The sequence below is a fragment of the Cygnus atratus genome, chromosome 5, assembly GCF_013377495.2.
Source record: "Cygnus atratus isolate AKBS03 ecotype Queensland, Australia chromosome 5, CAtr_DNAZoo_HiC_assembly, whole genome shotgun sequence".
In the NCBI taxonomy this organism is placed as follows: Eukaryota; Metazoa; Chordata; class Aves; order Anseriformes; family Anatidae; genus Cygnus; species Cygnus atratus.
The window spans coordinates 39,089,838-39,114,707 of NC_066366.1; the positions used below are offsets into that span (position 1 = coordinate 39,089,838).

Here is a 24,870-nt window from a genome sequence, read left to right on the forward strand (position 1 = left end):
GTTTGTATTATAACCCTGGGCTGCACAAAATTTGCAATGGCATTGAGCTGTCTGCCATCAACTGAAAGTTATACCTGCATTTCCTCAATCTTATATTTTGGCTGTGTAATTTTATTAACCTTTATAATGCAATAAAAGAGAAAGCCGGTATTTGCAAGCTGCTGGTAGAAGGGTACCCGAGGTCCAACGGTTCACCCTGACATCCCAGAACCAGCAGGCACCCTTTAGGCCACATCATGTGCTCTCAAAAACCCACTTCTATTTATTTTTTTTATTTTCTTTTTGGAGCAATGCCTCAGCCCAGCCTTGTGCCTAATTTTTGCTGCTTCCCTCATGCATGCACTGGCTCTTGCAGCCCCTCTTCGGGTCTACCCTCTCTGCTTCTTCCCACGTTTGAAACGAGCCCACATGTGCCAAATATGCAAGGGACCAGGGATGCAAAAAGCCCGTCTAAGAGTTCCTCAGAATGGGTAGGCTTCTAAACACAAGAACTGCTTCTGCCCTTGATGGAAACCAAGTAATTCTAGAAAAAGAGAAGTTTTTAGCATTTTGGGCAGCATCAAGGGAAGTGTGGAGGAACTCTGCTCAGGCAAATGCTCTCCTTTGCTGGAACCATGCTCAGATCAATGATTTACCTCAGCCCAAGAAAAGCCAGTTACAGCCTCTACGAGATGAATACGTGAGCATCACAAGGCATCTTCAAATTGCACGCCACACTAAGCGACTGCTGCATGGAGAGAGATGTGAGCAAACAAGATTATTTATTTTTTTTGCATGCTTTCTGCAGGGTTAGCCCCGGGCAACGCCAGGCTTCTCACCTGCATTTTTTAAGCTACATTCTTTCTTCCGTTGCATTGTAGCATTTTAAGTGTGCATCAGATTTGTTTTCCCTTGCAAGAAGGTTTATTAAAGCTCCAACTGGATGAGTAGCCCCAGTCAGTAACCTCTGAAACAAGGGAAATGTTTTCTAGGCTTGCAGCCTTCCTAGGGGCTTGACTAAGGTCTCGTGACAGGCTTCAGCTAGGAACGTAACCAAAAGCAAACAAGAAACAAGTAGTAGTGGAGTAGTTCAGAGTGATGGATTGGCATTAAAGAAGAAATATACAGATTCAAGCTATGGGTTGTATCTTATTTTTCTTTTTATAAGTAGAAAAACAAAGCATTTAATTATTTGCAAACAGATTTTAATAAAATGCCTGTAAAACCACTCTTGCCAGAGCAAACGTATCAAACCATTTAATCTTTTCCCATACCAGCAGAAAAGTACAGCATCTTTTATTTGTGGGAAAAAATCACTTTTCAAGGGATGCTAATTCTTGAAGTTAAGCAGCTGAACAGCCACTCGTTTCTTTTTCCTCTAGTAGCCTGGTCATCACTGCTTTTCCAACAACTCCTCTACAGAAAGGCAGTGGAGAGCTGACTTTTAGATTAAGAACCACATTTGTTATGTGGCTTGGTTTTTTTGTTGTTGTCGTTGTTTTGGAGAGCTTTCTCCAGAGACCTGGCAAAGGCACCACCCAGTAGCAATACAGTAGGTAGTTCTTCCCTTGCCTTTGGGAAGGAGCTCTCTTTTAGAGCCCGACTAATGCGTTAGGAGGGATTACAGGATTAAAGAGCTCCTAAAGGGTACAGACCCACTTCTAGCAGATGCCCAGTAATTGTTTACTTCAAGGATAACGATGCTGCAGTGAAAATGTACAACGCTTTCATGAGCCTCAGCGCTGCACGGAAGGCTTACCAGCTACCTGGACACCCCACTCAGGGAACCCACAAGTGTTTTTTGGTAAAAGCACATTCTATATTAAATTAATTAGCTTTATGTACGAAAAGTTCAGATTAAGAAGAGGACACTGCTTTAACTTTGCTCTGTAGGCAGTCACCACTCATGAAATGATCTTCACTTCAGGCTTGGACTCTTCCAGGGCTCTTAGTTCATCATCCACCTCAGAACTCCAGAAAATGTCGTACAAACTGCACCAAAACAAAAAGGCAAGCTGGTTTAGCAAGTATCCTCCCATTGAGGTAAGAGAGAGCAGGAAGACACGCAAATTGCCGTTACGAGAAGACCACATAACAGAAAGGGCCCCATCTAGGTTGGGCAGTCCGCCCCAACAACCAGTAATGGGTGTTACAGCACCGGACCATGCTATTCCCACCATAGCACCACCATCTCCTCTTCCTCAGGCCTCAGGGACCAAAGCGGATTAAGCCATTATGGTCACACCACTCGGAAGGGTCAGGGAGGGCTTTGCAACAAGCAGATGGTGTTTCACTCCCCCTGGGGTCACCAGGAGGACTGGTTCCCCTGGCTGGAGCTTGCTGTCTGCCAGGGGAACGCAAGCAAGACCAGAAACATCACTCACATCAACTGCTGCAGCTTGCAGTTGGGATTCCTCACGGCTTCGCAGAGCTTCCTCACGCCTTCATCCTCCAGAGTGTTGTAGCTCAGGTCCAGCTCCGTAAGGCACGGCTTGGCAACCATGAGGGTGGCAAGCGTGGCACAGCAGGCTGCGGTGAGATCGCAGTTGCCCAGCCTGAAGGGAGAGGAGAGAGCACAGCAGAGTGGGAATTTTGGCCCCCAAGCAAAAAAAAAGAATAATCTAGTGCTATCCCTCTCTGTATGCTGTTCTTGGAAGGGTAACACAGCAAGAGAGGAGATGACTTGTGAGGGTGCCCCTTACCACAGGGAGTGGATGTTGCAGTTGGGGTGCAGCAGCCCTTCACACAGGAGTTCAACACCTGCATCTCCCAGCTTGTTCTCGCCAATGTGCAGCACTTTCAAGTGTTTGTTCACGCTGAGAACAGAGCTGACTGCCTTGCAGCATGCAGTCGTGAGCCCGCATTCTCTAATCCTGCAAAGGAAAAATGACATGAGAACTCCAGGGATCTAGAGAGCATCAAGCACTGGTCACTTCACGTTTGCTTCAGAGGAGTCTGCAGACTGAGAAAAGAGGAAAAGAAGCCTTCCCACAATCACTGAACTTCTCTCCATCCCCGTCTGCCAATCCTTTCAGAGCAGCACTTCTCCCACCATTTATATTTGGGTTGTTTGTCTCAGAGTATGTATCTAGGACAGAGAGCTGCCCATAGAAGCACAGAAACAGACTCCTGTTCAGAGAAGCATGCTGCTCTCTCAGCTCCACTATGCACTCCCGGGGCACTTCACCAATTCCCATGCCACGGGGGTAGGGCAAGAACTCCATTGAGGGGTAGGAGCTGAACTTGCGACGTAGAAAAGTTGAAGAGCTGCCTGTTACAGTTCTATGTGAAAGAACAGTTTTCCCCTCCAGGCCATGCAATAGCAGAGCACCCCAACCTGTAATGTAATGTAATGCTGTCAGCAGTGAGAATGCTGAGAATGGTTTTGTCATCCAAACCTCCTCTGGTTAGATTTAGCTCGTAAAGTTGGCACCACAGGTTCTGGTGCTGACTTTTACCCAGTCCTTCCAATAAGCAATTACACTCTTCATTTGTGGAACCATCACAACTGAGGATTTATTTTGTATTATTTCACTGTCCTGGTTTCAGGTAGGGTCTGCTTAAATCCCACAGCACCACAACATTCACCTACATCTCTCTTCAGTTAGGTCTCCAAAAAAGTCGTGGGTATGTGAAGCCTCACAGCAGCTTACCATAGCTCCTGGAGGTTAGCTTTGGGATCCTTGAGCGCCTGACACAGCATCTCCATTCCTGAGTCTCTCAGGTTATTGTCTATCAGACTGACCTCTAGGAGGGTCTCTTTTGTACTGAGGACTCTGGAGAGATCTTTACAGCTAGCGCTTGTGAGATCGCAGTCCCATAACCTGCAGGGAAGAACCAAGTATTATTTCCCCCAAAAAATTACTTAGATTAGAAAACACAGTTCTCTGTTAGTATTCTGAACTTCTGGTTACAGCATTTCGTTTTCTTCAGTCCTTTACCAAACTCGTCCATGTATCATACCACGGAGCTTTCTCTTTACTTTCCACCCTTTGCACTGAACGTTCTGTTTGTAACAGAAGAGGAATATGAACACTTGTTTCTGGTAGACAGACATCTCAAGAGGAGGAAAAGACACTGTCATCACAAATTCTCATTCACCCTCTCCCCAGAATTTGGTCTAAGTGATTTCAGTGCAGCCTTACTCCTCCATGGTGTCCTCCACCAGGTTTTGTGAAGCAACTAACTTGCAGTAGAGACATCCTTGTTTCACTAGGGGGTGTAACTGAGAAGCTTTCTGCTTTGGAGCAGACCAACAGTACAACCTAGATAGCCCAGAGGCCGCAAGAGGGATTTAAGCAAACCCTCTCTACCCTTACCACAGCTTCTGGATTTTGCAGTTTGGATGCAGCAGTCCTTGGCACAGCAGAGCCAGGCCGGAGTCCCCGATCTTGTTATCCCCCACAGACAGATCTATCAGCGACGACTTGTTGCTCAGCACCGCGCTGATGTCCCGACAACTATCGCTGGTTATTCCGCAGTTTTCCAGGCTGCAGGAAAAAAAAAAGCACAGTTTGAATTGCTGCTCTAAACCTGCTGCATTAGATATGATCCTCCACTCCCAGTTTGGACATTCACCCTTATATCGACTGTCTTTTTGAAGAGGAACTTTTGGATGTATGACACTGTGAGTCCCCAGCAGCCACAAGCCAAACTGGGACACAGAGAATGAAGGAAAAGGGACTGCTGGCTGCTGCAGAGCCCTGAAGCCTCTGCACAGCTGGAGCTGGCTCCCCAGATCTACGTAGCAGTGACTTAGCAGCTGTGTGCTCCTCCGGCCAGGCTGTGCTGAAGCACCTGGGCAAGTTAAAACAAATCGTGCTTCTACCCTGAACCCGTTCAGGGGCTGTACCAACAAGAGGACAAATTCAACATCTCTTTCTTTAAGAAAATCTGGGTCTGAATAAATATGCTCAGCCAGCTAGTAACTCAGGGGTAAGAACTAGAGTCTCTGAAGGCTGTTGCTCTGCAACTCGCAGATACTAATGAGCAGCCACTCCTTGTAATTGCAAATTTAACCTGGGGTACGTGTTCACACCACACCAATAGACATGGGAGTGAACTTCGAATCACATGATAGTTAAAAAAAAAAAAAAAAAAACACAGATGTGCCTTCAGTTTCCACAGTTCTAGAAATCTGAGCCTGCAAAAAGCTGGCCTAAATTTCAAGCATTCTTGACAACAGTTTTTCCTTCTTTTGCGCACGGTAGGAATAGCAGCAGGGTTATTTGCAGCTAGAGATGACCAGCTCTTCCTTACTGTAGTAACTCTAAGTTGCAGCTTGCCTCCACCAGCCCCCGGCACAGCTGCTTTACAGCTGTATCTCCCAGCGTGTTGTTGCTCAGGCTGAGCTCCTTCAGGGTGGGCTTGGTTTGCAGAGCAGCATTGAGAGCTTCCACAATATCAGCCGTGAGTTCACAATACTCCAGCCTGCAAGGAGAAAAGAAACCCAGGCAAAAACAAGTGTCTCCACCACGTCCTGCTACCAACAGACACATCAAGGCAGAAAATGTGCCAGTGGGGTCTACGAGCTGAGACTAGGCAATACATGAAGGAGAGAGGACCACAAGCAAACTGCAGCCAGTAGTTCTTCGCAGCGTGTTATTTCTTAAACTTAGACCCCAGGGAAACCAAGCAAGACTAGTCCCCCGCTGAAGCAACACACAGGCTGCCTCAGCTTTGAACTGCAGCACATCACGCAGCCTCACCACCAAGCCTTCCCAAGAGGGGCTGGAGACAGCAAAGAGACCTGGGTCCAGCTCAGATGTAAAGCATGGACCAGCTGCAGCAGAATCAGCCTTCCCCTGGGAGTCAGGGGCATCCTGCATTAACAGGACGCTGCCAAATGAGCTGAATAAAGCCTACGGGAACAGGCACCCAGCTCTGACAAACCCTCAGGACCCGCTCCCATGAATAAGCACGACCACGTTCAGATAAAGCAGGAAGAAATCCACAGCTGGCAACAAAACTCCTGTTTGTCTCAGGTTCAAGACGTATGCGAACTGTCTGATGACCAAAACGCCCAGGGACTACTTACTGCAGCTTCTGCAGCTTACAGTTGGGGTTCATCAGCCCCTGGCACAGCACCTTCACTCCAGCAGTTCCCAGCTTGTTGTCACCCACGTGCAGCTCTGTCAGCGATGGCTGTGCACTGAGGACAGAGCGGAGAGTCTCACAGCTGGCGCTCGTCAGGTTGCAGTTCTGCAGCCTAAAGGAGGGAGGCAGCTCAGGTGAGAGAAATGCATCCCCAGTATTACTCTAGGGCTCTTCTGGGAGAAGTGCAGCTGCTGGGGTTTGGGCACAGGAAGGACACCGTGGCACCACCAGGGTGTAGCTCTCTCGAAAGCAGTACATCCAGGTAAGCACTGTTATTTTAAGGTCTGCCAAAATATTGTACCAGCTAATATTGTACCTGTAACATGAGCTCCTAGGTTCCCTTTGGTCTAATTGCTCATGTAGCATCTCTAGCAGAAGAAGGATCCACCCTACATTAAGCAGTACCGCAGCTGCTTTGTAGCAGTGTTTTAATAACGATAAGGTGAATCCCTGAGAGAAAGCACATCTTATGATCTCTTGTTCCCCTGGAAATGTCATCCAGAGTAGCTAAAAGTAACAATCTTGTCTAACTTGGCTTAAATCCCTGGATATATAATTCAGAAGTTTTACTGTAAGCTTCAAGAAGGATCTATGAAGCTTATCCTTCAGTGCTCAGGCTGGGAGAAGCTGTATAGGAACCAGGCTGTTACTTCTACAGGGTGCTTTGAACTATTGGACATGACGCCCTTGTAATGGAGAAGTGTTGTGCATAGTGGTGCTAAGTTTGGCTTGGATTTGGTTGCTCTTTTTCCCTAAGACACCTTACCAGAACCCCAAAAATGAACAATCATGTTTCTACAGAACTGATACAACCTAATCCATGCTATTTCTTGGGGGCCCTGGAGAGTTTGGAGCTCAGGTCAAAAGCTCCCTGAAAAATATTTGGAGTCAGTCTCCTAGTACAGTGTAGCACAGTTACACTTGGAAGCCCACCTGAGAACTGCCGCTTGAGCAGCTTCAGCCTACTCTCCCTTTATTTGCCAATGCCTCCTCGCTGCAGGGGGCACGCTGACTTTGAAGCAGGCCTATCTGGTCTAAAAAGTAAACAATTTGTCCGAGGTAGCGTCAGGAAGATACCAGATGCACCTCAGGAGCTGGCAAACTCCAGTTCTCTGCAGAAGAGCTCCTGGACAGAGAAGGTAGCACCTTGCTGAGGGTCACTGAAGAGCAAAGGCAGCAACCGCTCCTGCAGCGTGGTTGGGCTGTAGGGCTTGCTAGGGGAAGTCTTTTACTGCCACAATATGCTGCTGGTGCCTCTGCAGAAACTGCTGGCTTGAGCCGAGCCCCACATCTAGCCCCTGCCCAACTGAGAAGATAGGGTTGGTGGCAGAGCCAATTCGGTAGGGTGCAGAAAGACTGACAGCTCGGGAAATGCCAAGGAACACCAACGCTCACAGGAACACCCTTTTGCTTGGTTCCCAGAGAAAGAAGCAAGCAAACTGGACGGGACTGCTAAACCCCGTGCTGATAACGGGCAGGAGAGTAATCTGAAAAACACATTTCTGACAATGTCAGTTATGTCCTAACGGCACATACTCTAAAGAAGGTCTCCGTAAACCCTTAGCTTGGCTGGGAAAACTCTACCTGTCCTTCCCTCTGTGCTGGACAGATTGATAACCTGGAGTCTTACAGCAAATATGCTAGCTAAGTAAAAAATCCTACGGTATTCCAATCATCTGACCTAGGTAACAGCTGAGATGCACCAGCACAGCTCTGGTCCTATGATCACATACTAGTTTGCCTTGTGACTTCACCTACAGCACTCTGCAAGCCCATCCGAGCGAGGCAATCAGCGTGGCTTTACCATAACTTCTGCAGGCTACAGCTGGGCGTCAGCAGCCCTTTGCACAGGTACTCAATGCCTGCATCTCCCAGCTCGTTGTTGTTCAGCTTCAGCTCGGTGAGGGACGGGTTCGTGTTGATGATAGAGGAGAGGTCCTTACAGTTACTGCTGGAGAGATTGCAGTCATCCAGCCTGAAAGAGAAGGAGAGGTGGGGTCCGTTAGTCCTCAGGGCCTCCCTGGCTGAAGCGCTCCCCAGGAAAGCAAAGCGGCCAACCTACACCTCCTTGGTCCCTGGGACACCTCCAGAAGGATGCGTGTGGCTCGCTGTGCAACACGTGGCCCAGACCTCTGCTTCTACAGGGCAGAAGACGCGCTCTGCCTGCAGGGCTGTGGCACACGAGGGGCTGACGGCAGCTTCCCAAGCCCCAGGCCTCCTCCGTGCTGCGCAGCCACACGTCTTGCCTGCCTTGGCAGGGCTTCAGCCAGAGGACGATGCGCCTTCATCTGGCCTTCGCTAGCGACAAACTACCCATGTCTGAAGCCACGTTTAGCCAGAGGCCGGCTTGCGGGCTGCCGGACTGGTTCTGCACCGAGACTAGCCCAGCCGGGCCCGCAGCCAGGCTTCCCAGCCCCTCGGGGATCCGGCCTCGTACGGGTGAGTCACGCAGCCCTCACGGCCTCTCTCAGCAGGGAGCAAGGCTGCAGCACGACAGCGGCCTCTCGCACTGAAGGCAGGGTTTTATTTGCTGCCGCCCAGTTGAGGAGGAGAGAGCTGGACGGCGTGGAGAGTCAGGGAACGGACTGGGAGCCGGGGACGGAGCAGGACGAGCAGCGGGTGAGACGGAAGAGGCACGGGGTAAGGAAGGCATTGCAAAGAACCTCACAGTCCCAGGCACGGTCTGTGGGGAAGGCTGCAGAAGCAAATCTTCTGAACAGCCTCATCCCATTCCCCTGCTTGCACTGGGGAACACGGTTCCCCCACAGCGGCTTGCTCAGCACTCTAGGAGGGTACTTTTGGAGACTGCCTGCGGAATTAAGAGGTGTTTGCATGGGGCTCATGCATGGCAGCCAAGGAACAGTCACTTGGCAGCGTGCGTGCAACTTAATGAGCATGAAGGACATTTGCCTTCCCTCACCTGAGGGATCTGACTGTCAAGAATTACCAAAACAGTGGTCAAATGTGTGGATAACCACTCAAGACATTACCTGGGTGAGCGTGCATGCCGTAGTACAAGGGCAGCGTTAGTTCACACCAAGGGATGCTCCTCTCTAGACAAAATAAATCCTTGCAAGAGCATTTTTATCTTTTTATCAACTTTCTGGGCAAAAATATGTAAAATCATCTCTGTTCCTGGGCCACTTTTAAGTCATGGGTGAACAATACTACAGCTCAGTCTTGCTACTGAAATGCATTGTGCCTTGTACCTCTTCTCACAGCAGAGAAACACAACTCTTACTCAGAGGAGACGGAATGCAGCTAGGGACTACCTGATGCTTTTGCAGGATTTCATGGTAGACAGAAGCTCAGCCCATCGAGACGGGTCCATCTCCTCACACTGGATGTCAAGGTCCATTTTGGAAGTTGAGCTAGGATCTGAAAATGGAAAATCAAGCTGTTACTTTTGCCACCAACCGAGAAGCAAGCACAGCAACCCTCTTCAAACCCACCCGCAGCCCTGATGCAGGTCGGACCACGCAAAGTGGACAGGCCGTGCTTTTGGCAGCTTGCTGCGAGCAGCAGCGTTGGAGCAGCCCAGCTTTCAGGAGGCAGCCACTAAAACCGCTCACACGTGCTGGGTTTCGGCAGCTCTTCCTAACCACAGAATGAATGGCTGTACACGAGGTTCGGTACCCAGGCTTTGCGGGGGCACTCCGGGTGGGCAAGTCTAAGCACAGAGAGCCTGCCGAGAGGGGTTCTTCCTTGCTTCGCACCCAAACCGTGCTTTAGAAGTACCCCGGACGCTGCGATAAACCCGCACGGGGATGCTGCGAGGCCAGCAGCTGGGCAAGGGCCCGAGCCTGCAGCCCCGCAGCCAGGTGACAAAGCACGCTTCGGGCATCCCAGCCCTGCTAACGTGACTCAGAGCACGGCGCAGCCGCTTAAAAAACACCCAAACCCAACGCGCTGAGTGATCGCATCGGAATGGGGCAGTTAAAAAAAAAAAAAAAAAAAAAAGCCAACGAGGCAGCGCCGATGTTCGGCACCGCCTGCCCTAAACCCGGCACCTCCTGCCGCTCCATCCCCGGTTATTAGGAGCGGCGGTTGTTTACGCAGTCCGTCAGTTTCTACAGGCAGGTCAGCAGACGCCCCCCGAGCTCCCCCCCCGATTACTATTACTGTTTTTCAGGTGTTTTACCAAACGCCCCCCGAGCTTCCCCCCCCCCCCCCCCGAATTATTATTATTAATATTATTATTATTTTATTGTATGGTATCTTAGCAAGCGCGCCCCGCCCCGGGCTCCTATGGCTATTGCTGTTCCCGTCTGGGGCGTTCCGGGCCCCCCCTTACCGCCGCCGCCCGCACGCTGCGCCCGGCCCGCTCCGCTCCGCTCCGCTCCGCCACGCCCCCTCGGGGGTGGCCGCGCCCCCTTTTCCCGCAAGCCACGCCCCCTTTCCGGATAACCGCCCGTCCCCTTCCGCCTCGCCACGCCCCCTGGACGGCTCGCCCCGCCCCTCCCGGCTCGCCCCGCCCCTCGCGGCCCCGCCCCGCCCCTCGCGGCCCCCCCGCCATTTTCCCTCCCTCCCTCCCTCCCCTCTCCCCCTCCTCCCCTCTCTTCGCCTATTTCCTTCATTCCTCCCCCATTCCTTCCCCTGCCCTCCTTTTCCTTCCTCCTCCATTCTTTCCCCTTCCCTATTTCTCCTTCTTCCCCCTTCTCCCCCCCCCTCCCTACTTCTTACCACTTTTTCCATCTCTCTTCCCTCTCCTCCCCCTCCTTCCCCCTCTTTTTCCCTGCCAGAGCCCACAGGAGCGCAACCCCGCAGCGAGGGGAGGCACAAAAAGGGACGGGAAGACCAAAAGTTATCAAAAGTGGCGTCCCAAAAGGGACGAGAGGACCCCAAAAAGTGCCGTCCCACTTTGGGCTGCCCCTTTGCCTCCTTTGGGGCCGTTCAAACGGGGGACACCCAAAAATACCCATCCCTCCGTGGGCTGCCCGGCTGCCACGGGGAGCCCTGTGGGGTGCCTCCCACCCGCCCTGGCCCTGTTCTCTCCCCTACTCCCTCCCGTAGCAGGACGTGCTGGGGGGCAGCACGAAGGCCTCTACCCCGAGCCCCACGGGTGGAGGCACGGAGGCCGGAGTCCTGCCGCCTCCCCCCCGGCAGCCGCACGCACCCAGCCCGGTACCGGTGGGCTTCTCCCGCGCATCCCACCCGGCGCGGAGCGGGGCCGGGAGGCGTTCGCCATCCCTTGGGCTCGCTTCCTCCTCCGGCTGCCGGCTGCTCCCGGCCTCGCTATTGTTTCCCAACGCTTTGAGCCCCGGGTAAAAGCTCACGCAGGCCTCCAGAGGAAGGCGGCGAGGTGCTGAGAGGTTTCTACGCCGCCTCCCCTCGTGCCCCAACCCAAATCTCAGCATCTCCCCCGGTTTCTTCTGGCAGCAAACACCCCGTTCCCCTTCAGTCCTCCGGATAATCCCAACCGGCCGCTCCCGGCAAAGCAGCGTCCGCCACGCGCGGCCCCAAAATCCTGCGGTTCCCCCTTTTTGCTAAGGGAAAGGGGAAGTTTGGGGAGTTTTAGGGCCCGTTCGCGCGGCCGACACGTACCTCGCTCCGCTGGGCTCTCTGCGGGAGCGCGGCGGGCAGAGCTGACGCCTTCCTGCTGCAGTTACTACGCAACCTCTGCTGTTGTACACACGCTGCCTGCTAGAGGGAGAAGGGCACGTTGGGGCTCTGACGGCGTTTTTCCTCCCGGGAGCACCCAGCATCCTGCTCCCGCCCGTGCTGCGTGCTCCCCAACAGCCTGCAAGGCCCCGCAGGGAACGACGCCGGTGCTGCCCTCCCCTAAAACCAATTCCTGGCTGGTCCCAGCACCCACAGCAAGCAGGATCCCAGCCCTCAGACCTCTACCTCCTCCTCCCAAAGCCCCGCAGGCTCGCCCCCTCACTGGCACGAAGATTAATTAATGTTTCACGAGCCCACAAGCGAGGCGGGGGCAGAAGGCAGGCTCCATTCTTCCCTCCAAAGGAGCAGCAGGGGCTGTGAAGCGGCTTTTGTTCCCCGTGGGGGGGCTGCATCGGGGGCTGCTCCGTCCTGCCATCTGCGCCGAGAGCCGGGCTTCACACCTGGCCGTGTGAGTTTGGGTCATCGGCTTCCTTTAGGGGCGAGGGGAGCAGCTGCACGGTGGATGTCGTAGCCAGGACGGCCTCGCCTGAGAGGGATAACAGCGCTGCGAGGCTGCGTCCCCACTTTGGGGTCGTTTCTCGGCTTTTTGCCTTCACGGCCCGGTCTCCAGGACTGAGTGTGTCCACGTTGGAGGACCCTTTGTCTTCAAAGGTCTCAGGGGGTGCTGCCCTGAAAGGGGTCTCAGCCTGCGCTAGCTGTTCTCCCCCCAGCTGCCTTTACAACCCTTCTCCCAGTGGAGGTGGGAACCGACCACCAGAAGCCTGAAGAGCTAAAACTCTCCTTCCATAGTGCCCAGAAGAGAGCCGAACAGCAGAGGGTGCACTGCTTCCCCTTCTCTCCCACGAAAGAACAGGTCACCCACAAAAAGGGGTTGCTGGAGCACTCCTATGCCCCCCGGGCCAAACCCCAAACCCACCAAAGCCCCGGCAGCATGGTTTGAGCATGGCACTAGTGTCTGGCCTCGGTGCTCACCAGATGCTCCTGGACAGGAGGACGGGAGGGATGCTGCAGGTGCTGAGCGATGACTTCTGCTCTCGCTCAGGAAGACCACAAAGTGCAAGAAGACGACGAGCACTGCCGAGAGGTTGCAGCACCCCACCAGGTTTTACACCTTCAGCCTTTCTCCAAAACCAGGTCACTGCTGTTCCTGCCTGTACCTCCTCAGCGCTCGCTGGTTTAGAGGTTTCAGAGTGTTTTGTGTCACTGGACTTTCAGCAGACCTCCCACCCTGGACAAAGCACCTGCTCCACACTGGTCTGTGATGGTAAAAAAAAAATGGACTTACAGTCCAGGCAGCCAGGCCAAGATGTTATCGGCTTCTACCTCCCCTTTTTCCCCTTGGCTGCCCTCACTGCAGGGACAACCAGAGGCATCTCGGGAAAAATCTATTGCCCTTTCCCCAGCAAGCAGGGCCAGGCTGTCCTACTCACAAATACACGCAAGTCCAGGGGAAACGGTGTGCAACTGGGCTGAGAAAATCGACAGGAAACACCGATGAGAAAGGCGTGTGCATGTCTTTCCTCTGCAACAGCGGCGTCCCAGTGAGTGAGATACCTTCATTCAGGTCTCTGCCTGTTTTTCCTTCTCCTTTATGTCCTCTGCGAGGTCACTGAAGTTTGCCCCCATTTTCTGGGAGGGGATTGCCTCCCAGCTGCACCTCCTGATGTACCAGGGAGCCTTGTGTCCCGTGGCCTGGGGAAGTCGAGATGTGTCTCCGCATTTACTTCATTTTAAAATTAACATATGCACATAACCCTGGAGCAAGCAATCTAGAAGGATGCTTAAATTATCTCAGAATTAAACTCATTAGCATAAGCCAAAAGCTTTGTCTTTTCTCCCTCTAGCTGTTTGCCATTCTGTCCTCCGTGCTCTCACGATGCCCTTGTGCAAGCACTTAATTGCAATTAAAGACATTAAAATTTTCAGGCTAGTGACAGATCTTTTGCTAGCTCGGCTGTGTGAGGCCTACCAGCAAACTCATTACGTAAATTCAGTGGTGGTGGTCATAACAGCGAGCTGTAAGAACATGCATAGCTCCATTTGTTGCCCTCGGAGCCCTGCTTTAATTCCTGCTCAATCCATTGGCACTTCCATGCTTGGTCCCACTGTCCTTCTTTCTGCCTGGAAGCCATTTGATCCTTGAGCTTGTGAAGCAGGGCTTTGTTGGGGAGGAAATGCAAAACTCGTGTCGTTCCTCTAGAGACAGCAGGCTGATGCAGCTCTTGGAAGTGAAAGCAGCCCCAAGCATCTGTGGAGCCAGGGTGGAGAATCTGACACCGTGGCTTAGCTGTTGCCGCAGGAGCAAAACACAAAAAAGGGAGGTCAACAAACAGATGCCACTGGCAAGCAAGTGGCTGGGAGCCACAAGGTGGCCAAGCAAGCCCTGGGCTCCTCGGCAAATGCAGGCAACGCCCACCCCCCCCCCCCCCCAGCTCGCATGTGTGCACACATATGGCTGATCTGCACCGTGACAGCTCATTAGAGATTCCCACAAGAAATCCATTAGGAGGAACTTTTAGCTGCTCTGATGTGGTCATCTTGTTCTTGTAAAAGAAAAGCCGATCTCTTTGTTTCATGCTGGCTTTATTTTGGGGGTGGGGATGGGAATCATTATAATGAAATAGTTCTGTGAGTATATGTGCAATATATTGTCCCTATGTCTACTGGGGTCACCACTAGCCTATGCTGGGCAAGGAGAAGCGTGCAGAAAAACTACAGCCCGAGGATATTCCGATGAAGATGCCAGATTGTGCCCTGCCTGTCTGCAGAGGGCAGTGCAGCCTCAGCCCGAGCGGATTTGGGTGCCTGTGGTCGCCAAGCTGAGCTACCAAAAGCTAGTGGGGAAAACGAGAGCACCAGGCCATAAACACAACTGTGCTTCGTGACGCAGTCTCCTCATGTCGGCTGCGTGGCAGCTGATGAAATAGGAGACTGCAACGGATTTCACTTTCCCATTAAATCCCGCTGCATATGAATATTTGAATCATTTGTACAAGCTTTGAAGGCTGTGGTAGTGACAGCTGGTTATTTCATGAGTTTGTCTGGGGCTCCAAAGCCTGAGTATAAATCAGCCTTAAAAGATGAGAACAAACTTTTTCAAGCTAAAAAAAAACCAACTCCATACGTTCATCTGTTTTTCAGACTTCAGCCTGCGTGCTACCATTGCCATTTTCTGGAGAGGGCTGGTAGGTTGCCTCTGGCGGTGGACAAGTTTCTCTCTGCTGAGAATTCATGGAAATTTGTTCCAAATAATCCCTTTGTAAAAGGCACTGCATCTTCCCTTCGATCCAGTTCTTTGTGCTATCGCAGCAAATCCCGTTTTACTAGGTATTGTCCTATTTACGTGGCCTTGCTGCTTAAAATGAAGGGTAGTGGGGTCAGGATTTTCAAAGACAGGGTCACAACCTGCAGTAGTTATAATGTAAAAAAGTACTGTTGAGACCGGGGTATGGCGCTGCTCTAGGTATGCGAGAACCTAGCCGTGTAGTGCAGCTCTGCAAAACGTCTGCGTGTCAGATTTATTCTGACAGGAAAAATTTGCCCAGGTTTGTTCTTTTTAAAAGGAGGTGTGGTGTGGTTGAGTCTTCTTGCTCTTTCTATATGAACGGTTTAGGTGAAGAACGCTGCTGAAGAATTGGGCCAGTCCGCAAGATGCCCACTGACGCTTTCCACAGTGCCTCAGGGCCTTCTCGGGGACCTGACGAACGTGCCACGAGGACCCTGCGATTTAAGAGCGTGGGCTCCAAGCCACATCTCCTCCCCACCACCCACCCCCAGGGCCCCAAACGCCTCCAGTTCTGAGGCAGATTTTAATTAACCCCAGCACTGCCTCCACAGAGCTCTGAAGGAAGACCTTTGGTGCAGCCGGGGGCTGCGGGCTGTCTGAAAGCTGGATGCCACCCTGGGCCGCTGAAACGTGGCCAAAAGGCCCTTTCCCCAGGCACGTAACTGGAGGAGCCGTGCCGAACTGCTTCACACCTCCCGTTCCCAGCTCTGCTTTCGACTTGGATAGGAACACAATTGAAGCCCTGAGGTGGGTCAGGCAGCCATGCTGGGAGGATCTCCTTTTAAGACCGCGTGTGCGCATTTAAGATGGTTTTAACAGCAAAAAGCGTTTGCAGATGATAAGGGCCGACCTCTCGGGATATCTCGCTGCCCGATATAAAATGGAGGGAAGGAAGAAAAACCGCACTGGAGAATGCGGGCATCGATCCCGCTACCTCTCGCATGCTAAGCGAGCGCTCTACCATTTGAGCTAATTCCCCTGCCTAGTTTACGGCCTTCCTGCGCCCCCTCTATTCTCTTCTCGCGAGACTCTCCCATCCCTCCGCAGAACTACAGCTCCCATCGCGCCCCGCGCGCGGAGACGGGCCGGGGGCTTGCGCGAGGCGCGTGAGGGGGAGGGGGCGGGGCTTGGCGCGGCGGGGCGGGGCCGAGGGGCCGGGGCGCGCGCGCTCGCGCCGGTGGCGGGACCGGGAGCGCGCGCCCGGTAAGGAGCGGCGGGAGCGGGGAGGGGGCAGGAGGGGGAGCCCCGGGGGGGGGGCGCTGGGGATGCCCGGGGCACCGGGAGGGTCTGGGGGCCTCGGGGGGCTCCCGGGGCTCCGGGAGGGTTTGGGGGTGCGGGGGGTCCCCGAAGCGAGGCGGTGCCCGGGGTCGTGCAGGGTTCGTAGGGGATCATCCCCCCGGGATCCCCCCGTCGGTGCCCGGGGGGGTCTCGCCTCCGGTCCTCGGGTCGTGCAGGGGGATTTTTGGGGTCCCGGGGGGATTTTGGGGTCCCCGCCGGGCTGCGGTGCCCGGGCTGCGGCCGGGGGGAGCGCCGGGGTCGGTCCGTGCGGGTGGCGGGGGTCACCGGGGAGGCTCGGTGCGTGCAGCTTGGTCGCCGAGGTGCCCCCCTAAAAGCAGCCCCCCAGAAAGCGGCAGCCCCCCGAAAAGCGAAGCGCGACGGGAGGCCCTGCCCGATGGCGGGACGGGGTGCTCGGGGCGGGGGGACCGCAGCGGATGCGGCCGGGACACGGTGCCATGCGCTGGGGACGGATGTGGGGCGCTAGGAAAAGGGGGGGCGCTTTTTGGGGAAAAAAGTGGCCAAATGGGCGAGTGCGTCAGGACCCGCCTGCGTGGTGGCGACGACCTCTGCCGCTTCTCTTCCTCCCCAATTTCGCTCCTCGTGAAGAAGGCGGCCAGAACGGAGCAGTAACGTAAACCTGCTCTTCCTGCGATGTGCAAGTCATCTTGTTCCTGGGTACCTTTTCTGAGCTAGCCTCGTGAAGTTCTGGTGAAACGCTGCCCTGTACCAACGGCGTCACGATCGAGAAATGCTCTTTTGGTATTTATTTCTTTTCCTGGGGAGGTCGTCGTCTGTCAGTGGGCTTTGCCTCTTGCAGAGCTTTCTCAGTAGCTTGTCTGAATGTTATTTTCTCTAAACTCCTTGGAAGTTTAAATTTACTCCTCTCTTCTAACACTGCATCTTCCTTTAAAGGGCCTGAGCAGCATGGTCTCAGCTCTTCAGACGCTCTCCTGGCTTTGGTTTTTTGTTGTCGTGGTTGTGGGCTCCGTTCTTGTTTTGTGCAGCTGAGGGAAGACTGGCGAACACATTCCCCAAGACACATTTATCTTCCAAAAATCCCAAGCAGCAGTGACCGACCAAGCAGGCTTCCACACCCCCAGCAGCACGACTTCTTACCTTGGAGCATGTTTCTGACAGCTCCGTACCTTTTTTCGCTATTTTCAAATCCCAAGTGCTTCTCCCAGGTGAGCTACTGCCCTGCTTGCCAGCTTGAAGAGCGTTGTATCGTTCCTTTCTTCGGTGCCCTCCTCTCTTCTGCATCCCCCTGAGCTTCAGGAACTCCAAGTTTTTCTCCTCAGGCTTCTTCTTTTTGTGATGCACAGAAACTGGGAGATGCTTGATGGCATTTCCTGCTGGCAAACCTCACCTGCCCTCGATACCTTCAGCATCACACCTGCGCGGTTCTGCGAGGCTTCCGTCTGGCTCTGCAGGGCTGGAGGAATATTTCGGCTGCGTTTGGGGTAGATGCTCTCAGATGTGAGGTTTCGCCTCCGTGGCGTTAGGTGTTTTTCCCATCCCGGGGCAGGCTGCCTTCCCGCTTTGCATGTGGCAGAGCACAGGTGCGGGGCGCAACAGGACTGCCTCAGCCTTGCTGTGTCCGCCCCGTCCGTGGTCCTTCCCAGGTTTGCTGCTCGTGTGGTCTAACGACGGGGTTGTTCGGCGGGATCAGTTCTCCCAGCAAAACCTTTTGGCTTTTTGTAGGATTAAAATTGCACTGGAGAGAGCGTGTGTTAGGATCGACTTTGAAACTCGAAGCCTGTTCAGTCCTTCATGGTCACGCTGGAGTAATTCCTGCGCTTTCCTCTCCTGCTTTTTAATTCCAGGAGAGAGTAGTCCAGCTCCCACCGCCCAAGCTGTTGCAAGGGCACGTCTATACCCTGCAAATGAGCTCTCCCCTTGCTTTCTTTTACAATTGCTTTGGCACTGCTGAGCATTGGGTTTCTGTAGCTGGGGATCAGGCAGGAGTTGAGGCTCAGCTGGGTTTCCACTGGGTCGAGAATCCGCCGCTTGGTAGCACTGATGCAGGCAAAAATTGTTCAAGTGCTGGTGAATCTCCATTTTCCCCTTGCATTCTCTCCCTGCAAAGGACAGAAAAGTCCCTTTGCAGGTAGCGGGGGGGGGGAAAAAAACAACAAATCTACATCACCTTAGTGCAAAGCACAGTCCCCAGGGATGCTGAAGCTGTAATACACGCTGTGGGGTTTTGCTGTAGACTTGCTGCGTCGAGGTGCCCTGGAAGGAGTGCTCTCTGTTTTATACGCCGTTTTTGGAACAGCTGCTGGGGCTCGGGTGCTTGCTCTGACAGCAAGGTGCGCTCCTTGGCCACGGGTTTGCTCTGGCAGCCCCGGCACCAAGCGTTTGAGCTCCAGCCCTGCCAATTAGCCGCTCTTCCCTTGCTTTATTACCCGCGCCGTGCCTGCGCGTGGCTTCATCCTCTGCTGCAGGAGAGCTAAATAGGATTGGAAGAGAGCTGGCACGAGGCCTGGGTGTTCCTAGAAAGATATTGATTGCCCCGGACGGTTCGTGTTTGCTCCCTTTGTTCCCCAGCTCTTGTCACGGCTCGGGCTCGCCTGCCGGAGGATGGAGAAGCGGGGCAGGGCGTGCAGATGGGGGCTGGACGGCTGCCATCCCATCCCATCGCCTCGCCGGGAGCGGAGCCTGAGGCAGCCCGCCTGGTAATTCCAGCAGCAGCAGCCCACTGCCCAGCCGATAAATGCAAACCCAGGGTAAACCCTGTGCTCGGGCACACCGGAGGGCGTGCTGCTGTCGGTAACGTGCCCCTGTCTTGCCCACACTTGATATTTAAGCTATTGGTGTCAGCGTAAAGACTGGGCGGTAAAAAAAAAAAATCGCAATTAAATCTGCCTGCGGAGAAATCCTTAGCTCTGGAGCCGTGCTCCCTTTCGGAGCCTAGCAGTCTGCTTTTAATAGGTTGTGCCGCAAATGAAAGTTTCCTGCTTTAACTCCTGCCGTGCAGGATGACACAGGGCTGGCCCACCAGCTGCTCCGGGAGCTGGCTTGCAGGGCATGTGTCCAGAACAAGCTCGCTGTGTTTAATCCATGCCGAGCAAACAGCACAAAAGTGATACCGTGTGTGAAACCGGGGTAAAAGCTTCCACGTGCACCAGCACTACCCACCACAACTGCAGGAGCTGCTAGCAAAGCGCCTCCAAGGTTTTTTGGCCGTATGGCCCACCTTTGACTTCAGAGATTGCTCTCCTGGCCAAGTGTTTTCCCAGTTGGCTTTTTCTGCAGACCGCATCTTCCTGTCCGCAGTCGTATAACTCCCCGGCGGCACCGTCAGCAAGTCCCGCATTGGAAAGGAATGGTTAATTGGGGTATTTTTAGCTCTCCATGTGGCTTGGATCCTGGAAATCAGGCGCAGGAGCCAGCACTGTTTAACCGTTCAGCTTTACGTGGTGGAAAGCAGCGGGACCTCATCGAGTCTCGCCGCTCTGCACCAGTTCGTAAATCTCCTGCCCAATTTTCCCCCCAGCAGCTGCATTCCCTGCTCTCAGCGAGTTGCTCAGGGCATGCTTTGCACGCCTTTTGCCAGCTGCTAAGCCGTCTGCATGGAGGAAACCCTCGTGCCATCGCCATGACGCCCCATTGCTGACAGGCCATCGGGGGCTCAGGTACAAGCCGTCAGTCTTCCAAAGTTTCACCCGTCCGGATCACGTTTTAATTTAGTCGTGTGATTTTCCTTTCCCGAAGTAAGCTTTCCAAGAGTCTCCTTCCCTGCTTTCTTCACTACTCATCATAGAAGCGCCGATACCTGCTTTGAGCGGAGGGGAGCAAAGTTGCACCGATCGCAAGTTGCCCATCTTGCCCAAGGGGGGTTGGAATTAGATGGGCTTTAAGGTCCCTTCCATCCCAAACAGCTCTGTAATTCTATGAAAAACTGTTGTCGTAGTCTGTGATGTCTTGTTCTTACTGTCTTCCCTCCCCCCCCAGTTTCGTGAGTCAAAACCGGCCGTGAGAGCATCGTTGCCTGAATGGGGGTGACTTACCAGGGAGGATGTAATAAGTGTATTTCCTCTGGGTGATAAAGTTATAAGTAGGTCACAAGCGTTGCGTGTGTTTATTTGTGCTGATTACAGTGCTAACTGGGTAAAGTTACCGAATTTGTTTCAAAGCATCAGTATTTTCTTGGCTCCCTGACTCGCCTCATGGTTTTCATGGGTAATCCTGTAGGTTAAAGCTGCTCTGCAAAGCATTGCTTTGCTCGGTGGTTCTTCCTGGCCGTGATCCTCTGTTAAGTCACCTCTGAAGACCCACACCATCACACCCCTCCCTAAGAACCAGTGCTGGCAGTGGTATCGCTTGGCCTCCTGGAGACTCCAAACCTGCTCCGTTTGCTCTTGACGTCTAGAGGTTGAGCTAAGAGAGCCTAATGACATCTTCTCTTTGATTGCCTCGAGCTGATGGCATAGATTGCACAGCAGACTGCACGGGCCGTGAGCTGAGGGTACCATCCGCTGCCTGGCTTCCATGAAATGTTCGAACTGGGGAGCTTCTTGCTGCAGTTTTATGATAAAACACCTGCAGCTGCCAACAGGGAGGGATCGTCCTGCTGCTTATCAGACTCTGGTCCTGCTCCTTGCAGTGGCCAGCTCCTATGGGCGTTAGACCCATCACTGAGCCCATTTAATTCAGTGAAGTAGCAGGGAGCTGTTGAGATAAGCATATTTATTTTGCTGCCAGGGTGTTGCATCCAGCACAGGAGTGGCTGGCGAGGTGTGACGGACAGAGAGGTCTGGGAGACAGGGCAGGAGGTGATGGCTGTCCCTTCTGGCAGGGCAGCTGCTGCCTCCTCCCGAAAGGTGAGGAGCCGAGATGTGCCCAACCTTTGCTGCCAGGAGGCCGTGTGCAGGCAGTGGAAAGGTCCCCAGCAAAAACATAACAAGTGCCCTGCCTAGCCTCGTGAGGGCTGTGGTTTCAGCTAGTTGCAACTGACTTTGAAAGTCCTGCTGTGTTAAAACTGGCCTGAATTAATCAGTTGGGTTTTGTCTTTTTTTTTTTTTTAAGTTGAGATAAGATCTAAGCTTGAGCTTTGTATATATAAATAAAATAAAACTCACTGTTTTCTTAAGGATGCTTTGGGATATTTCTGGGGTGTGCATGGTGACAGTTATCAGGAGATCTGAGAACAGGGTGGTTAGAGATGCTTAGCTGTTAAACTGATTTTAATGCTGTGGAAGCTACATTTGAGTAGCCTTATGCTTTTTATAGGGGCAGAAAAAAAAACAACATGGCGGAGCAACACTGGGTATTTCTGTGAAGGGTGAGGCTTGAATGTAAGGATTTTAGCTGTGCTTTTCTGTTGGTACTGGCAGTGTTAGTGGTTTTGGTGTGAGAGTGCAGAGGAGATCACTCGTGGTTCAGAAGCGAGGCCTGCAAGTCCTCGAGGTGGCTCTGTCAGGAGCTTGTGTGACTAATGCTGCATAAACTTGAAAAAAAAAAAACAAAACCCAAGCACCCAAAAAAGAGACGTGAACTCTGCCTCCTCTGTCTTTGAGGTCTAGGGGTGGGGGGAGCTAGGTGAGACTGTTGCTGAGATCGGTGGTTGTGTTTAGATGGCACCTCTGGGTGCATTGCCATTTCTGGGTCTAGAGATATATTGGCTCACTTCACGCTTCGTGGCTTTTACCCCTTCAGTGCTGACCATGCTCTCGCTGTTTTTTGAGGTGAAGTCACCTGCTTTCGGACCCTGAACCTCAGAGCTATGGTCCAAGCAGTGGCCCTTGCGAAGAGGGCTGGGGGCAAGGGGAACTGGGGACAAGCCTGGTACCTAGGGCTGTGGCAGGCTGGAAATGTCCAGGTGGATTTGTACTTCGGCGTTGAGAAAGGCTGCACGGGTTTATTTTCAGCATCCTGCTGCCTGCTGTCCTTATGAACTTCTGCTAGGTCGTTTGCATACGCCTGGCCTTGCTCATTTCCCCTCAAAAAAAAACCTTTCGAGAACACCCTTCAGCTATGGCAAAGCACATCAAAACAAAAACAACAACAACAGAACCAAATCTCTTAAAGAAAATCTCCGGCTGTTCTTTGTTAAGCCACAAGGCTTACATAGCTATAGTGTGTGGCTGTTAGGACACATCAGCCCGATTTGCAGACCTCAGGTAGCACGTCACCAGGCTGTTTCGGATGGGTCTTCAGAAAAGTGAGCATCTGGGAATGGTCAGAAGTGAATGGAGCTGTTAAAGTGGTTTTGAGTGACTTAACCCTGAGCAGAGACAAACCAAGAGGGGTTGCTTCTTCCTAGTGCTGCATCCTAGCTTGAAGGCCCCACCTAGGCTTCCAGCTGTACCACAGGGCCATCTTTCTGAGGCCATGCTTCCCATCAGCTTAGCTGATCGCAAGCTGTGCTCCTGCCAGAAATCAGGCTCCTTCCCCTCTTATTTTCTTCTTTCTGGGATGGCTTCCAGTTGGATCAAACGAGCCGTGGTCGCTACCGCAAGCGTGGAGGAGATGACTGGGACACGTAGAAGGGGGAGGAGGGAGAAGGCTGGACTGTCTTTTTTGGCAGCAAAAGATAGTTTGGGATCAGCTAAGTTGATGGGTTAATTGCACCCCAGAGGCATGAGGCGAAACACGAGCACTGGGCCCTCCTGTCTCCACAGGGGCTACACCACAGGCAGTCGCTGCGTATGAGGAAGGGCCTGCTTTTTCAGATTTATCGGAGCTGTGGGGGGGAAAAAAAACACATTTGATGGTAGCTTGATAATTCTGTGAGACTGTGGGAGAGGGACGAGGCTGGTCTAGAAGAGTTGGAGGCCCTGTGGGATAGGGCAGTGTCAAAGGGAACGAGCAGCACTTTGCTGAGGGCAACCATGTGGCTCCGGTGGAGCATCCGGCTGGAAAATTGGGTGGTGATTTCACTGTTAACTTGCTTGTGCTACATCTGCCTCGGTTTCCCTCCCTGCAAAGGATGGGTAAGGGCTGCAGTGTGTGTTAACATTTCGAAGAGGCTTTGATGTTGGTAGAGCCCTTTGAGGTGCACTGCTGACAGACAGCTTCGTGTACGTGCAGAGTAACAGCTGAAAACGTTCAGCTTCCCAATTAACCCAGGGGAGGTATCCCTCTGGGAAGACTTTGAGCTCAGCTTTTAAATAAAACATTTTTTTCTGAATGTATCAAGCTGAGTATTTGTCTGTTTAAATACACTGCAGACCTGGGCCTGATGCCTCTCTGGGAGGGAGCAGGCCAGATCCTGCCATCCTGTTCTCCTCTGGCCATAGGCCTAGGGGTAGGTTTATTTTCCTGCCCAACTTGTTATAAACATTTATGTGACCTGTCTCAGGCTGAAAAGCTGTCATCTTAGGTGCTCGTTGCTTGTACGTTACTGCCTTGACAATGACTTTGCAAGGTCTGCAGGCTGGGGAGCCTGCGTATTTTTGATAGCTCTTTTGATATGCTAGCCATACCTGAGGAGTTAGTCCTACGTGCTTGTATCGAGGGGACTGAGCATCATTCCTGTTGAAAACCACACAGAAATTAAACCTTGTTGTTGCCTGCGGGGGGCCAGAGCTGTGTTCTTGAGCTTGAAGATGCTGGTATGGCAGGATCATCACCAGCAGGCCGCAGGAGAGGGGAAGAAAATTACCATAAGCCTCTTAAAAAAAACTTGATGATTTCTCAGTGTTGACAGGAAACCCCTTGCACCCCTATTTAGACTTAAAAGTGGTGTGTATTTATGGTTGGTGTATCTGCTCTTGACAGGGGTGATAGCAAAGCTGCGGGGTCAGCCCTGGGGATTGGCAGACCCCTTGCAGCCTCTGCGTCCCCTTGCAGTTTCTTGCCTGCTCTCTTGACCAGTGCTGCCTCTCTTGTTGCTTATCATCGAATCATCTAGGTTGGAAAAGACCTTCTCCAAGGTCAGTTGAGATCACCCAGGCCAGCCAAATAGTGCGGGGCTGTTGCCATCCTTCCCACTGTGCAGAGCCATGCTGGTTCTCTGCCCCATTGCTTTGCTTGCACCCTTCAACCCTTATCCTTTCCCTTTTTAAGTCACCCAGCGTTGCTCAGTCTTCTACCCCTGTGCTTCCCAACTTTGTTGTCCACAACCTGGTTGTATCTGGAGGAGAGCAGCCCTGGGGGAACGGCGCTGCTGGACCCCGCGAGACTTTGCTGAGAGGGGAGCTCGGGAACAGAGGGCACGCGGTTGAATCCTTGGCACCAAGCTGTGTTTCCAGTGTATCTGGCTGTTGTGGGACAAAATGCTTTGCCTGAGAGATGTGGTTGCTTTGGGGAGGCAGGCCAGGCCACCTGCATATGGGTTTTATTAAATCCAGCAGTCAGCAGCGCTTAGAGAAGCTACAAGCATCTCTGTTTGCCGTGCTCAGCAGTACTGGTGGGAGATGAGTTTGAACTTTGCAGTCATGTTTCTGTAACATTGTCCAGTAGCAGCAATCGCATCAGGAAAGTTGTTAGAGGAAAGGAGCCGGAGGAGGAGGCAGGGAGCAATGGTTTTATCCACGGGAGCTCTGCTGCTTCCCGAGCAGCAGGCTGGGCCCCGGTGCAGGAGCGGGTTGATGCTGACACGGATGAAGCCCTACAAAGCTCCTGCAGTTCCTTTCAGATGTAAGCCATGTGAAGCTAAGGCAGGA

The 24,870-nt window shown here is 52.9% G+C and overlaps 2 protein-coding genes and 1 non-coding gene across 7 annotated transcripts in view; 1 reads left to right on the top strand and 2 right to left on the bottom strand.

Annotated features, from left to right (window-relative positions):
* Positions 1–1,115: 1,115 nt before the first annotated feature.
* Positions 1,116–11,739, bottom strand: LOC118244242 (ribonuclease inhibitor-like). 3 transcript variants are annotated; one of them, XM_035539077.2, is made up of 10 exons: positions 11,620–11,739; positions 9,348–9,453; positions 7,880–8,050; positions 6,017–6,187; positions 5,239–5,409; positions 4,299–4,469; positions 3,633–3,803; positions 2,682–2,852; positions 2,364–2,534; positions 1,116–1,971 (listed from the first exon to the last, which is right to left on the bottom strand). In XM_035539077.2, the coding sequence occupies exons 2-10, from the start codon at positions 9,431–9,433 to the stop codon at positions 1,884–1,886; spliced, it is 1,371 nt and encodes a 456-aa protein (XP_035394970.1). In that variant the 5' UTR covers positions 9,434–9,453; positions 11,620–11,739; the 3' UTR covers positions 1,116–1,883. The 3 variants fall into 3 exon arrangements, with proteins under 3 accessions (XP_035394970.1, XP_035394969.1, XP_035394971.1); XM_035539076.2 differs by lacking the exon at positions 11,620–11,739 and adding an exon at positions 10,370–10,479; XM_035539078.2 differs by lacking the exon at positions 11,620–11,739 and adding an exon at positions 9,712–9,729.
* Positions 11,740–15,889: 4,150 nt separating this feature from the next.
* On the bottom strand, positions 15,890–15,962 carry TRNAA-AGC (transfer RNA alanine (anticodon AGC)). The gene has a single exon. It is a non-coding gene; the product is annotated as a tRNA-Ala (tRNA).
* A 147-nt stretch (positions 15,963–16,109) lies between these two features.
* LOC118244422 (USP6 N-terminal-like protein) overlaps positions 16,110–24,870 on the top strand; it is an 81,132-nt gene continuing 72,371 nt past the window's right edge. For 2 of the 3 annotated variants that reach the window (XR_007708323.1, XR_007708324.1), the window contains exon 1: positions 16,113–16,186. The gene's annotated coding sequence lies outside the window, so the exon portion shown is untranslated. Of the gene's footprint in view, positions 16,187–24,870 lie in introns of all 3 variants that reach the window. The other variant, XM_035539396.2, reaches the window with a different exon arrangement.